The sequence below is a fragment of the Cololabis saira genome, chromosome 22, assembly GCF_033807715.1.
Source record: "Cololabis saira isolate AMF1-May2022 chromosome 22, fColSai1.1, whole genome shotgun sequence".
Classification (NCBI taxonomy): domain Eukaryota; kingdom Metazoa; phylum Chordata; class Actinopteri; order Beloniformes; family Belonidae; genus Cololabis; species Cololabis saira.
This window is the reverse complement of record NC_084608.1, coordinates 13,006,012-13,022,113: the sequence shown is the minus strand read 5'-3', so window position 1 is coordinate 13,022,113 and position 16,102 is coordinate 13,006,012. Positions and strand designations below refer to the sequence as shown.

Here is a 16,102-nt window from a genome sequence, read left to right as displayed (position 1 = left end):
TAACAATGAGACTAACAATCAGTTATCAGAATAAATGCTCTAATTCAATTTACTGTCAGCAGTTTACCCCCCAGCAGTTTAAGACTGCTGGGCTCCTTAGTCCGGTAGTGTAAAACTTTACCACCATCTCACTCTCATTTTGTTTGTAGCAGTCAGTGAAATAAGTCATGGCAGGGTGCGAGAGACTGAAGAAGATTGCGTATGCCCGCTGAGCGAGACTCGACTGAGCCTGCACCGGCTGCTTTATTGGGCTAACGTAAACTGACAGAACACCTGGTTCCAGATGCTTGTGTGAAGATGGATTACATGCACCAACACCTGGTGCACACCGTGCATGTGTGTGTGGAGGAGAGAACAGCAGCGAGCTCTGGTGCAGGTGATGCTTCAGTTTCATTTCAGAGCGCCGCCTGAGCCCTAATCCCCCCAGTGCGGGTGCATGGGACGCCCGGGCGGTCTCCGTGAGGGAGCGGACACAATCCATCAAGCGGGACAAGTTTAAATTTACCAACATATGAATTATATCATTCATCTCCCCCGGAAATCTTCACGTGATAAAATGCTACAAAAGGCTTTCGCCACATCAGAGATGAAGCTATTAAAATAAAGACAACCTAAAAGGTATATTTCAACATAATCCACATCTTTATTAAGTATGACAACCATACCTTAATACCCAATTCCACTTCATGTCCAAAGATTTCTTTGATTTTTTACAATTCGAATGATTTACTTAAGAAAAACAACAGAGAAGATCAAAAACACAACTTCCTTCAACTTAATTACAATAACACAGGAAGTGCTTCAGTCTTGGTAAAATCATTTCCCTCTTCTCCTGGATACCTGACAATTACTGTTGCAAACAGTTGACACTTGAGTGTAAGGGTGTGGGTGATTAAGGAAAACAGAAAGTGTAGTGATATGTATAATTTTGAGTGGGAAATGACAATTAAAAATGTGCGGACGTGTATATACTTTTACGTTTATGCCGTTACGTGCCAGCACAAACACGCGTTTACCTTACACACTGATTAACGCTTTCATAAGGAATGTTGTGCGATTATTCCAATCCGTCCACACTTTTACCTTCATCTGACACTTCATTGCCTCTCCCTCTCCGGAACTGCTCATGCTAATGTTAATCCAAACACAAAGCCTCCAGCAAATGCTTCCCACAAAAGTGGTTCCCTTTGAGTTTCATTACATTTGCGACTGCCTTTTTGTGTTCTAGCAGATACAGTGCAAATCCACGCGCGTCAAAAGAGCCAACAAATCCTCGTATCGACGCGGCCAGCCACAGCTGGCAGACGAAACCGTCAAACAGGTTGGGTTTGGATTAAAGTTGGTCAATATTGCCAATAAAGGGTTGACGATAAAGTCGAGGCATAAAACAGTAAAGACCTTCTTAAATAAAAGGCAGGGAAAGTAACAAGGGGACAAACTATGAGAAATCTGAAGGTTTTGCTGCATCAGCTTCTGCTGGATGTTTCTGAGACTTGATAGGCAGCTAGTTGAAAAACTCATGCCATCATTACAGAGGTTGTATTTACAGTATATATATCTGTGATATTGTTAATGTTCAAGTTTATATCAGTGTTGATCATCATTTGGATATTTCTTCTGTTAAAATGGGAGACAGTGTAATGGAATATAACTGGTAACCTGTGTGCATGCATTAAAACTCAGCTACGATAACGGCTGATTTCTTGATTTTGATGTCTCTGGGTCACGATGTTCCCTTATCTCAGTGGCAGAGTCACTTTTCAAGACCGTCTGAAGTCTTTCTGGCTTGCGGCGGTGTGTAAGGACGCTTGTACCGAGTCATTATTGTGAGGCGACCGGTCGACACGATAGGTTGCTGTGATTGGATGATTGTTCTGAAAGCTCCCCAACAGACTCAGATCTATGGTGAGGCTGTACTTCTATCAAAAAGCTTGAAAGCAAACCGTTCTGGACCCCTCTTTTTCCAACTTAAGACTGTGAGACTGCCAAACAATTCCTATAAAAAGGAGAGGCCATGAAAGTGTACAGCTAGTAGTGCAGCACCAACGCAGCAGATTAGAAACAGCTGGGCTTCTACAAAGGCTATAATGACATCTTTTTTTAAAAAAAGCATGTAAACCAACAACAAATGAATTAAAAATTACTGTTATTATTCAGCAGAGATCTGTGACTGGTGGGGAACCATCTCCGTCGTATGTGTTCCATTGGGAAGGCTGGCTGGTGGAGTTAGAGCAGGCGCGGCTGCTGCCGCTCACTTGCGGGGCTGGTGGATGTGCTGGTTGAAGTGCTGGGCGGGAGGCAGCTTGGAAACGCCGGGCTGGGGCTTCTGGTGGGCGACCTGAGCGGCGGCTGGGGTGAAGTCCTTATCGCCCTGAAGAAAGACAGTCTGTCAATGATCTACTCGACCTTAGTGGCCAAGAAGTACATTTTCTTTGGGAGAGAATAATCTTCCTGCAAACTGACATGCAAACCTATAGAAGCCAAAAATATGCTGATTGGGATGGGATCAATCAGCTCTGATGGAAGCTGTCAGTTGCCAACATCAATTAATGAAATATCACAATGTACAGTTTTATTTTTAAATCATTAAACACACAAAAGCATTGAAAACTTAAGTTAAATTCTGGAATGATGCTAACATAAATTTAAAAACATGTCATTCTTTTGTTGTATTTAAGAAAATGGTTTGTAAAGCTATTTTAGAAGCTTATAAGTGCAATTGACCATCTGTTAATGTTTCTTTGCTTTTCTATTGTTTCTTTGCCTTTTGTTGTTTCTTTGCTTTTCTATTCTCTTTTTGGTTTTCTGGAGGTTGGTAGCCAAAAATAGAAAGTTGTTAATATAGGATAGGCTTTTATAAGCAGTTTGCTTCTGCCTATGCCTTTTCAGTTATTGTTCAACACATTTTTTTGGTTTAATAGTTAATGCTGTGTACAATGTTTTTTTTGGTGTTGTTTTGTGTTGCAATGACTGAATAAACTTCATTCATTCATTCAAAACAAAAGCCACTTGATAATTTATAAATGTTTCAAAGAATGTTCTATGCTTTAGTCTTGAACAATTTAATTCCCTTTTTCCTATTTTTGCCCCATAAAAAGGTCCTAAAGGTAAATAAAAATGACCACTGAGGAACACGGGTTAATGTTCATCAGGCTAAAATGATAAGAAAATCTTTTTTTAAAGAGTTTGGACTCCACAAACTCACAATCCGATAGATTTGGTACAAATCAATAACATTGAGAATGCTTGATCCCTGTCCCAGGAGAATCGGACCAATGAAGTCATTCAGAAAGCCAGATGTGTAATTAGTTGGTCACAAATTAACACAGTGTGACTTCTTGGCAACCAAAGGCCTCTCTCTTATTGATTAATGCAAATGTTCAAGCATTCTCAGAGCTCCTAAAAGAACACAATTTTCCATATCCAGTCCTGATGGCACTCAAAAGAAGTCATTATTTTATTTTAAGGGACTATGATGTCGGGGAAAACAAAACTCTGCATCCCAGTGTTCCAGGAGCTTAAAAATGAGGTGGCAGCAGCATGATTCGGGCGTGCTGTGCTGCATCTCGGCTGGAACACCTTGCCATCATCGATTTGACAATAAATTCAGAATTATGTTGTCCAACTCTAACCCAACTCTAAATAAAAAGCTTGGACTCCCGTCTGTCTGTAACCATGTTCTCAGCACAAAGGGGGTCATGAAACTAGACGCACACACATCTACAAGTTGATGTTTTCAAATGGGCAAGTAAAGACTTGACATTAATCCACAAAGAAAGGCAGTGGACGGACCTGTAGTGATCAAAGAAACCCAGAGACGTCCCAGAGTTAAAACCAATGTTTACAGAGGGATTTGCTGAACTGCTTAAGCAGATGTGGAGTCACTTTTATTACCTCACCAGATCTTGAAAGGAAAGAGTCACATACACTTTAACACTTCACACGCATGTCATTTACTTCAAGAAACAAATATGAAACACTGCCTTATTCGTTTAATTAGCTTCACTTTGGGGAATTTAATTTAAGCAGATTCTTAAAACGGTAAACAAACTTTATATATCTATTTTTTACATAAAAACAGGTATGAAAGCCTGTGAGGGGCAACTGAGATTGTTAGTGTCATAAGTGTCCCAGCACACCGTATGTGTACTTTTGGTTATTTATTTTAATATTTTCTAAAAAGCCTAATGTAGGTCTTCTCTGCAGCATCATCTATACTTCCAAGAAAAATACCCAACAAAAGCACAATTCTACAATCAGATCAAAACAGGGACTCAATTATCCCCAGCATGTATATCAGCAACTCTCAACATTATCTTCTTTGAGTATTTTTCTTTTAAATACATCTTTAATGGTCTTATTTTTTTTAAAGAATTTTCTCCAGAAATACTTCCACCTTTTTTGCATGTTTGCTTCTCCCCCTTTGTGCTTTGCATCTGCCATCTCTTTCCTCAAATTATTCCATCTTTTTTTATTGCATCCAGCTGAAAAGGTCCCCGTTTAAAAGAACTGCACTCTTAATTGTTGCATGTTAAAAGGTTTTGCTTTTACTTTATGGTGCAGTAGCATATAATTGTGATGTGGTTCATTTGATTAAAGCTAAGAAACAAAAGTGTATAAAGATGGCATGAAAAGCACATGTCACAGCACCGTCTGCATGACCAAGCACATTACTCAGCGTTTTAACTCTTACATTTGAAATCTGCATGTTTAGTCTAGTTATCTTTTCTTGTTTGTTTGTGTGAACCCAAATTTTAAATATAAAAATTTAACAAGCAGAACTAGTTTCCTGGGGCATTTAAATGGATGTTATGCAAGTGCTTTAGTCTACTCTCGTTTTTCAGAGGCTCTTCCTGAACTTTACTCGCTCACCCCATCTTTGCTTGACCCCAATCCTTTCTGTGTTGTTTTTGTGAAACTGTGCGCTAATTTCCCCCAAGTGCGTGCTTGTGTGTATGTGTGTGTTGGTGGACACGATTATGGTGTTTATGTGCTTCTTCCTTTCACTTAAACCCAATTCCACAGCAAACTGCAAAGGGGTGTAGCTGGAACTGCCCTCATCCTCTCTTAAGAAGCTGAAAGCTTCCTTTCAGCCAGATTTCTCCTGTCCATGCAGAGGTGTGGGTGGGAATGCAACGAATAAACACACTACACTGTACACACGTTCTTTAACATTTACTCTGCTCTGATTAAAAAAAAATAAAAAAATAAAAAAAGGACCAATTAATTTTTTTAGAAAAACAATTCAGACTATGGAGCGCCGATTCATTCAAAATTAAATAAATAAATGATTAAATTATGAAATATTCAATTAAATAAATTAATATGACAATAAAAATAAATAAAATATTTATTTTTTAAATGACAATTTCTTTATTTCATGACAAATTATTTCATATTGGGATATTTATTTATTTCACAGCACTTTTGTTTTATTCTGCTGAATTTAAAATTTAAAAAAAGAAATAAGGAAAGAACAACTCAGCCCCTTAAAAGGCTTTTCTAAAGCGTTGCTGCCTGCGGCTTCGATGGCAGCGATCGGGGGGTGAAGGGGAATGCTTGAGGAGGGCGGAGGGATAAACGGGATTCCTGCCACATTCTGATATCGCTGCAATCTTCCACAAACAATCTGCCTGGTCGGCGAATGCAACCAGGCAACGAATTAAACTGTCCGGAATGTCAAGGCCACTTTTCATAAACGCACACATTTAAACAAAAACAAGGATTTCACTACTCAACACACTTATTTAATATTAAAGTGACTTGTGTGACTTTGTAATGTTTAATCTTTAATGACACTATGTCAAAGAGGTGTGGTTTTAATCTGCAGCAGGGCTCAAATGTTCCAACATGTGCTGTTCCTGAAATATTTACAGACAACTGGAGATCCTAGCAAACCTTTATTTTTATCTCCTTTTTTCTCCCCATTTGGCACTAATAACCTCTCAACTTCCTCCAGGTCCCCTGTTTTATCTCCCGTCTCGTTCTTCATGATCACTGAGCTCTATTACTCCCTGTAGAGCTCCTGTCCTAGACCGGTGGCACCTAATGATACTTATTCAAACTCTACGTGTGCGCGTGTGTGTGTACGTGCATATCTTACCTTTGTGACCACTCCAGAAACAATCACTGGGGCCTTTGGGGGGCTAGAATTGAAAATGAGACAAAGATGGAGAATATTACCAAAGATCCTCTATACAGAAGCGCATTGCCGTTACTGGCAATGGTTTGAAATGGTATCCACTTCCGGTCTCCTAAGTGGGCGTGGCCGCCCCTCTCCCCACATCGTTTTGGAACATACAACACTAGATACAGTACAACTTTCTTCCAAAAAGACTTAAATAATAAAAATAACAGTATTATTAAGCAAAGAAGCAAGTATTATTTTAGTTTTAAACTTAATTTTATCCGTTGGGAAAACGATGAGAGCCAAATCTCGCGAGAGTGTGTTGCTCAGACAGAGACAGGTCTCAAACAAAGTTAATTTTCTCCTAATCTTTCGGTCTGAAAGTTGCCATTTTGGTGTCAGAATGTTCAGAAGGTTTGTGGCTTTTGAAAAATGGGTCCCATATTTACTTAGGTTACTATGGGGCGAAGGAATTGGTAATAATCTGTGCTCACGTTCACTTTTCCCATAGGACTCAATAGACTCAGGAACTACTTCCGGTCTCCTAAAGGGGCGTGGCAGTCACGTGACACAGATACAGGAAAACGAACCGTAGTGGGCTGTCTCGTTTATAGAATGTCTCTGATATTACTCAAGTTTAAAGTCTGTATCTGGTCTGAGAACATGAAGAAGACCTGCTAGTGACACTCTGCAAAAAATACGGACGTCCCAAGTTGTCAAGACACCCGCAGTCTCACTCTCAAACACACGCAGGATGGACCTGCCAGCAGCTTTAAAAGCTCCTATTCATTCTGGTTCAAACCTGGTTTTCTCTCAGCCTCAGAGGAAAAGCGGGCAGGGAGAAACTCACGGCGCCAGAGGAAAGAAGGATAGGGATGAAGAAGACTTAAGGTGGAGGTGTTAAGAGTTCCAGACAGGGATATGAGGGGTAAAGACAGGCCAGGGCACACAGAGGAGAGAACAGGGGTGGGCCGGTGGACGGGGCAGGTAGTCAAATACCAATATGATAACAGGCTGTTAGAGGAAACAGGATGAAAGGGAAGGAGAAGCGAGTGTAAATCCTCGCCACGGAGCAAAAAACAGGGAGCGAGTAAAAAGGAACCTGAGGAGAATATCGACCTTGACGTGACAAATGAGTACCGACTGATTTTACGGCAGCGTTAGCCCAGGCAAGACTGTGCTCTTAACCACCATAAGACATTAGCTACAGCAGCAAGCACATAACTTAACTCATTAACTTGTAAATATATTAAAAGGGAATTCAGTGGACTGAATCTAAGCACTTCAGAAATCCCACACCATTGAAAGCATCTGCTACTTAATATTGGATTTTCTCCCATCCATGCACAACTTCTCTAATTACTATCAAATTACAGTTTTGGATTATCTGAACATCTGTCTAAGATCAATCTCGGCAATAAAAGTCTTGGACCCAAGACTTGGAACCAAAAAGGCTCCCGCTGCTTATCTAAATGAGAATATTTATGCCGGGAAACGAGAGCTTGGCTATGTCGAGTATCACATTTTTATGTGCTAGGCACTTTTCAAAACGTAAGGCTGAGAGCTTCTCCATTACCAAGTCAATTCATTTAAATAAAGCATACATGCAGCTCAAGTGTTCCTCCTCCGAATTAACGCTGCGCTAGATGCGAGCGGGGTTTGAAATTAGAATTTTAGACTTGCTAGTCTGAGGGGAATAAATTACCCCATGCAAGAAAAATAATGTGAAATGAATATTGTTTTATAGGTTAGTGCATTAAAACGTGTGTGCTTGCTTAAATACGGCACATAAGAGGAATCTGCATATCCCAACCTTTCGGTTGTCAGCCATCAAAAGCCATGTCGAGCAGTTCCTCTGAAAATCAATGATCCTCAGAGGCAAAAAAAATAAAAATCGTTTTGAGAAATTGATCTACATATTGATCAATACTCACGTTTTACGCTAAGGTTACTCCTTTCCTATTAATATATAAAGCTGGAGTAGAGTGCAACACAACGACTGTCTACTGTATAGTATATGATTAGGTCTTAAAAGGTTGGAAATACTGGAAAAAGAGAAGGTCTATATAGAAAACAGTGGAGAAGTGAAAAATGAAGGCAAAAAGTAGCAGGATTTTATGTTTGTGTAGACTCTCAGTCATTCAGGTCATGGTAACTCTCAAACGCTTGAAAGAAAGGCAAGCATACCTCCTTTTTTTTGGTTCTTGATGACATTTTACCTTCCATCTAGAAGACATCCACAGTTCCTGCTGCCTTTGAGGACTTAAGCCCGACCAAATAGAGAAGTGATCTCACCTGATTAGCCACAACTCTCTTTTAAACACAGTTACACCTTCTAATCAGACAGTTTAGGAAGCTCTTTAACCCTCATCTAAACTCTACACAAAGACCACGCTCCAGGTTCTGCCCTGGATACAGTTTGCATACCCATCTGCAAGTTGAGTAGTAAGAGAAAAGGACATTGATAGAAGAGAGACGAGGAGAAGAAAACTAGAGCAGCCGATATCTGGGCTGTGGCTTTGTGTCCAAGGGGAGCGCGGCAGCGTTTCCCGCTGGTGGGAGTCTGCAGGGGGCAGTAGAGATCTGTGCTGCATCCAGGGGAGGAGCCGCTTTGTGCCGAGAGGAGGTGAAGACTTACAAGAAAGAAAGGGGTGAAAAAACAAGGAAGGAAAAGACAGAGAGTGATACAAGCAGCAAATCAAAACCAATAAAACAAGGGGGTGAAATGAGCAAAAGTCCATTTGTTTTGCATTTTTCTCCACCGTTACCTTTAAAGCCACCTCCTGTGGGCCACACCCATCTACCCCTGCTCCAGCAAAGCGGGAAGTTTGTTGCCGTGGGCGAGGGGCTGGTTGCCATGGAAACAGATGCCTGTTGCCTGAGCTTTCACCTCTCCTCTTTCTCCCTCTTTGAAACTTTTTCCACCACAAGCTGTCAGAATACAGCACGCGTCCCCCCCGCTCCATGCGTGCGAGTACTGCGACTGAGCTCAGCACACCCACGGCACTACTCTTACTCTAGTACTCTGACATGCAAGGCACTCTTTAGCCTTAAGTGACAGTCTCATCCACATGAAAAAGAACCCAAACTTAAAATCAAGTGACCCAAAACAGATCCACTCGGCAGTCAGTGGGCAGCATGTCTATGCTGCGTCTCAGGTTGGCTCTTGCTTTCCTTTCTTCGATTCTCTCCTCCATCCCTTACCTGTCCATTTGTATATCTGGTTTCCCGTACCATAATAATCTTCTCCACCTAACTGTAATCCTCCATCCACCCATCTCTCCCTCTTTACCCTATGTGTCGATCTCGGCTAGATTGGCCCCGGCAGGTGTTCTCCCGACTACAACGCTTCGCTGGCTGCTACTAATGCAGAATTTACCCAGTAGCCACCTGGTACACGTCCATCAGTATGACACAGAGAGGGAGAGAAACACACACACTCACGGGGAGTTTCACCAACAGAACGCAGCTACTCACCCTGTGTTTTGGATGTGCTGACAGGTAATTTTGAGTGTAGAATAAACAGTCAACACAGAGGAGCTTAATCTATTTTTACGGCAGCAAAGTCAAAAGGGGAGTCCACCAAAGCAAACAAACATTCAAAATGGGCCTCTTCTGTGATTAAGAAGCACTGGGCGTTTAATTTGTTTACACAGCACATGTAAAGATTTTCTTCCTGGACTGCAACCATAAAAAAGAAACTACTTGGTGGAAAGCAAGTGATATAAATACAAAGGTGACTATTAAACACTGGATGGCCACTGGAGATACAGTTTGCATGGATAGGAAAAAAGGGGGACATTTATTTGATCATGTGCAACTTCAGACACTTTAATTATGTCTATACATGAGGCTATGGTGCAAAGAGATAAAGAAGTATAGAGGGAGAAACCTCTAACATTTATCATCTTAATGCAGAACTACCAAACTCTGGATTTTACGAACCATCTCAGGGACATACGAAATCATTTTCTTTTTCTTTCTTGCCTGCTGATTGCATATCTTTGGGGGTCTGAAGTCCCGACTGAATAAAACACTCTGAAATAACACAATCCTGTCACTCTGGGTGACAGTTATCTTCACAGCAAGCATTTTCTTTTTAAATCAGGGGGCGGCTTCCTTATTGTTTTTTTTAAATCTTTTACCGTACTTAATTTGACCTTTGTTTGACACATGAAGGAGCATTTCATGTTCCTCTGAAGTGGGAAACACAAAACTAACAGTATCGTCCTTCAGGGGAGAGGGAGGACTCATGGACTCCACCCCCTAAAACTCCCTGAAAGAGCTAAACCCATGGTAAAATCAGCTAAACCGCAGTCTCACCAAAAAATACCAGACATTTAATTAAGACTAAGAACTTATGTCAGCTTTTGAAAAAAGGCCATAAAAGAAGTTTCCTTTGATAAGCAAGTCGCAGATGAAGCAGCACATTCTTAGAAATGACCTTGGACAGTGTGAATCTGTGATAACCATTTTCCCACCAACTCCGTACTTTAAACAATCCAAGGTTTGTGAAAAAAACACTTAAAATATTTCTGAAATGCCGCCTTAAGATGTCCAGTAAAAATCCACGTCCCCTTAAATGATACTACAACAAAAGGAAGTACATATTTTACATATTTACACTGCAGTCAGACTCTTTTGTATGTTAGCTTCTTCTGACATCAACTACTTTTAGTAGATCCAGTGAAAGTAAAAGCAAATTCTGCATCCTGTTTTTGTATTTTTGTCATCCACTTATCCCCCTTCATATTATATTTTGATTTCTTGTAGGAAAGTGAAAGAATATGAAGTGATTTATTAGAACTGACAGTCTTGCTTTAAATGACAGGGAAATATCTAAAGAACAAATACCATGGATGAAAAACATTCAAAGTAAAAATCTAAAAACACTGGTCCTATAAAACACAGCAATAGAACATTTTCTGACAAGTCTCTAATGTTCTTGAACCTCGCTCCCTGTTGTGTACTGCTTGTCACTTCCTATTTATCACCTCTTATTAATACACACACTCTGATATGTCGTGCGAATACAGCACCTGTACCAATGCGCACATAGCTGAAGGGTTCTTATAAATATTGAGTAGGCATGTGAGGGAGCAGAAAAACACAAATGCACACTTATTCTGAATATCAGAGGTTACTTGCACCACATTCCTGTTACCTGAGTACAAACAATGTATTTGTGCAACTGAAACTGCTAATGTAGAAACAGAGCAATAATTGTTGCTCAAAAATAGTGTGATGTAAAACATGCAAACTGAGGCTTTTTAGAGCCAACAATGCTGACTGCTGAATGGGCTGTTCAACTTAATGCTTTAATTATGTAGTAATTAAGTTGTTGACTGGATTACTGGCAACAGTACACCAAAAGCAGAGAAACTGTCTACAGTGCTGCCCTATAGAAAAGTGAAAGCTGCTAAAATGCTTATTAGCAATTAACAAGGGTACACGTTTTATCACCAAGTTACTGCAATCTCTCTCTCTGTCATATGTTTACAGAAGTCTAAAGGAAAGAACGTGTTAACACAGAAACGGTGCCCATCCCCTCAACAATCAAACAAAAAACGGAGGCTCCAGGGTAACGTATCTATTGGCCCATTTTGTGTTTGTGTAGACTTTTGGAAATGTATAGTCTCTCCCATCATTTATGCATGTTTGTAGATGTATTTTGGTTGATTGTTTGCCTCTTTGTGAGCAGACATGACAAGTTACTTCAACCAAAACACTTCTTCTGAAGTAACTCTCCCGTGAAAGTAGATGTACTTCAATCAATGTTTGTTCCCTTAATTTTAACTTTTATGCCAGAGCCATATGAAGGGTCTTTTTGAACCAACTTTGGATAACAACGTGATGAAAGAGAGCTGCCACCCCAGGAGCATCTCTCTCTGGTTCGGTTTAGTCAGATTCAGAAAGGAGCGAGCTGCATCTGCACAATTTTTTGCAAATGCAAAGTGTTGTTCTTGTAGCTTATTACCCAGACAGGGACTGTGTGCAGCACGGCAGAAACAATAACCATGGATTGGAAGGATTTCCATGGCTTTTAACCATCTCTCGCTGTGATTATTTTACATAAATAGAGGCAGAAACACACCAAAAGCATCACCATCTGTGTATAATGAAAAAGGGCATTGTTGAAAGATGAATACACAGTAGTATGTTACCTGCTGCTGATGTACTCCTCCTCCTCCCCCTCCTCTTTCTGAGGTGGTTCAGGGACAGCGGCAGCCTGGTGTTTCTGCACTATCCTCATACCTCCTGCTTTTACTGAAACACAGAGGGACAAACAGACAGTGATTACCAGCTCAAGTTCTTCAAGACTCCACCATTAACCCACGACTATCAAACTCATTATTTGGGTCAAAGACGTGACGCTTACTTTTTCTGTCCGATGGAACTTTTTACCTAATAATAAACATAAAAATGAATAAAAAATATAACATGTATGTCTAATAGGTTCCTGCTACATGTGCCCACTCTTATTTTATTTAAACATGTTGGTTATTGGTCATTTTCTGCCATCTGAAGTGTGAAAACATCATGTGGGGTGACCGTCCGGCCTTGACTTCTGTTTGGACAACTGGTTTTAAATCACATTAAAACAATTTAAAAATAATGCTTGCCCTATTGGGCATACTTTCAAACTTGTTTTAGATTTATTGACAAAGTTATGGAACATTTGTACACACATTTCAATCATAATACACAAACTAATCTTGTCCAAATATGTTCATTGTCTGAATTATCATCTGGGGTGACCATGAAAAAAATACAATTGAGGGACTTTTATATTGACAATCATCTCAAAGAGGATGTTGCATCAGCCAGTTACTCCATGAGGGTCCCAGAGAGACAACCTGCAGGTCAGTAGTCTCTCTCTCCTTTACAAATAAATCCTCTTTCTAACTGCTGCAGTGTATACGTCACATTTTGATATCATGTGGGGTGACCACCCTAAAACTGTAAATAATTTGTTTTATTTGCAAATCTATATTTTGAAGGTAAATTTGTTAGTGATATGTGGTGAGAAGTAGCTAGCTTAGATCATATAGCTAACTGTTAGCCTGTTATATTTGATTAAACTTGAAAGCATCATGTGGGGTGACCACCTGTCATGTGGGGTAACCAACAAATGGCAATTCTGTATCAAATTCAAAATTGAATGTCTATCAGTTTTGGTTCAAATATAAATTATTGGTATAGCATGCATAAGTGGATACACCTTGTACACATTTTAAATCAGTTTTATGAATTTTAGAGTAAGTAAGAGGGTGACACTGCCATTATGGATGGAATGTATTTAAAAATGGTTTTCAAAAAATGAAAGGAAAAATGTGTCTATCTTTCTTGAACAGTTAATTTAATTACTGATACTTATTAAAATATAATTTTTTTTATGGAAATCTATTAATTTTGAGATAAATGGTCGCCCCAAATGACGGTTTAAAGGTTTAAAAACACTAAAATACCTTTGTTGGAAGTTTTCACATACATGTATGTGTACACTACATTTCAAATGTTTGGAAAATGGCCAAAAATATCTTTATTTTAAGTATTTTAAAAATGGGCTACTCAAAGGCCTTATACGTCTTTGACCCACTTGTATTTAGTTTTGACACTTACTTTGAATACTTCTTACTTTCTGAAAATGATCAAAATAAAGATCTTTTATGTGAGGACCTAAGGAACCTCAGCAGAAGGACTACATAGGCAAGGCAAGTTTATTTGTATAGTAAGATTCAACACAAGGTAATTCAAAGTGCTTTACATCAAAATTAAAAGTGGCAAGACACAATTAAACAGTAAATAACAAATAAAATGATAAAAAAGAAGTAAAATAATAAAAAGCACAAGTTGTTAAAAAGTAAGGGCAGGTAAGTATTTAATTTAAGAGTACGCTTCAGTAAACAGTAATGTTTTTAGGCCTGATTTAAAGGATCTACAGTTGGAGCAGACCTCAGGTCTACAGGAAGTTTGTTCCACCGGTGAGGAGCAGAATAACTGAACGCTGCCTCACCTTGCTTGGTTCTGGTTCTTGGGACAAACAACAAACCAGATCCAGATGAACTCAGGGGTCTGGGAGCTTCATAGGAACTAACAGATCCAGCATGTATTTTGGTCCAAGACCATTCAGTGCTTTACCAGCTTTACCAGCAGGAAGATTTTAAACTCTATCCTTTGACTCACTGGAAGCCAGTGTAGTGATTTCATGAGTGGTGTAATGTGGTCCAGTTGAGTTTCCTGGTGTTTGTAAGGAAATACTGAAAGACTTCTGGCCTGTGACTGACCCCGCCCTCTAACTTTAGTGAGCTGAGCATTTTTAAAAAGCTCTAAAACATGCACATTAACATAGTTTCATAGATACTGGTTGTACAGATGTGTGGCAGCCTCAGTGGGCTGATCCCAGGTTGGGTGCGAGGGTCAGTCTTTATCTGTCTGGGCTATCAGGGGAACAGCTGCTGGGGCCACTGCTCTTGTCCACGTACACCTAAAGGCTGATTTGTGGTTCCGCGTCACACCAACGCAGAGCCTACGGCGTAGGGTACGCGGCGACGCGTACGTACGGGCGCGTCGCCGCGTACCCTACGCCGTAACACTACGGCGTAGGGTACGCGTCGATTTAAAGCAGAACCATAATTTAGGCTTGAGCTGCACATGCGGTCCACGTCAACGCCTGCAGCCATTTACTGCAACGTTGTCACTTCACCCTTTACATTGCAGTGCAGCGATGACCCGATCCATACAATTAAAACCAAGTAGCAAAAAATCAGGATATGTGCAAAGCAGAGAAATGTGTCAAGTCAAGCATGCAGTCTTGTCGATTGTTTTCATGTGCGTACATGCCGAACTAAGAGTTTCATTACAATTGCTCATCATCACGTGATTTTTGGTCTAGGACCAGGAAGAAACAGACGGCCCTGGGGTGTTTGCAGCTCTGCAAAGGAAGAGGGAAGCTGCACAGGGAGCTGTACCTGCAGGGAGATGTCCGCCTTTGGTCTCCACTTTCTCCTTCGGCGGGGACGACATGGCTGCTCTGACGGGAAGTCTGCTGCGAGGAGGGACCAGGCAGTCTCACGGTCCAATTTCTGCTTTATTCTGACACAAACTGCGGACTTGTCTTCACTCTAAGATCGTCAACGTGGCTTCTTTCCTGAGCATTGTTTGGAAATGATACGTGGGCATGCGTGATGACGTCAGCGGCGGCCGTACGCAGCGCGGTGACGTAGCTGGCCCGTACGTGCAGATCGCTTGTATTGACCATTACTGGAAGATCCTTAGGAGCTAAAGTTAAAGGCCTCTCGAGACTTATATATGCAGCTATGGCTCTTGGTGTTTCAAAAGACATATGCTCAAAAATAGATACAATTTTATTTGGAAAAAGAAAATACATTATATTAAGAGAGATGTGATGATAATCAAGTTATGCTCTGGTGGACTTTATGTCTTAGATTTCACTTCCCTAAATGCTTCCTTCAAGGTCAAATGGATCAAACTTTTCTTGAAAAATTCCACTTCAATTTGGAACTTTATAACTGCCCATGTGTTTAATTTATTAGGACGACTACATTTTCTGTTCAGATGTAACTACAATATTTCCAAATGACCTGTGAATCTATCTTTCACAGCCAACTTCTATTATCCTGGTCCATGATGTACACACACAATTTCTCTCCCCACAAATATTTCATTTGGAACAATCAAAATATTAGATTCAAAAACAAATATATATATTAAGAGATGGGTTGATAATATTTTACTGGTTAGTCAACTATTGAATGACAATGGTCAATTATTCACTTATGAAGAATTTCTCTCAATTTATGGTTTTCTGCAAGAGAATATTCAATTGTGTTTGATGCAATACCAGATGGTGCTAGAAGGTTACTGTGTTTTGCTCCTAAAAGGTAAAAATTGTAATAGTCCAAGGTTGAATCCTGATGACATATATGTTGGTAATATTTGCCCTTTACTAAG

At 40.1% G+C, this 16,102-nt stretch overlaps 1 protein-coding gene across 1 annotated transcript; it reads right to left on the bottom strand.

Moving 5' to 3' along the window:
• Nucleotides 1-619: 619 nt before the first annotated feature.
• On the bottom strand, nt 620-15,311 carry dap (death-associated protein). The gene is made up of 4 exons (XM_061713505.1): nt 15,100-15,311; nt 12,292-12,394; nt 6,104-6,146; nt 620-2,371 (listed from the first exon to the last, which is right to left on the bottom strand). Exons 1-4 carry the CDS (start codon nt 15,152-15,154, stop codon nt 2,252-2,254), a joined length of 321 nt encoding a protein of 106 aa, XP_061569489.1. The 5' UTR covers nt 15,155-15,311; the 3' UTR covers nt 620-2,251.
• Nucleotides 15,312-16,102: the final 791 nt, after the last annotated feature.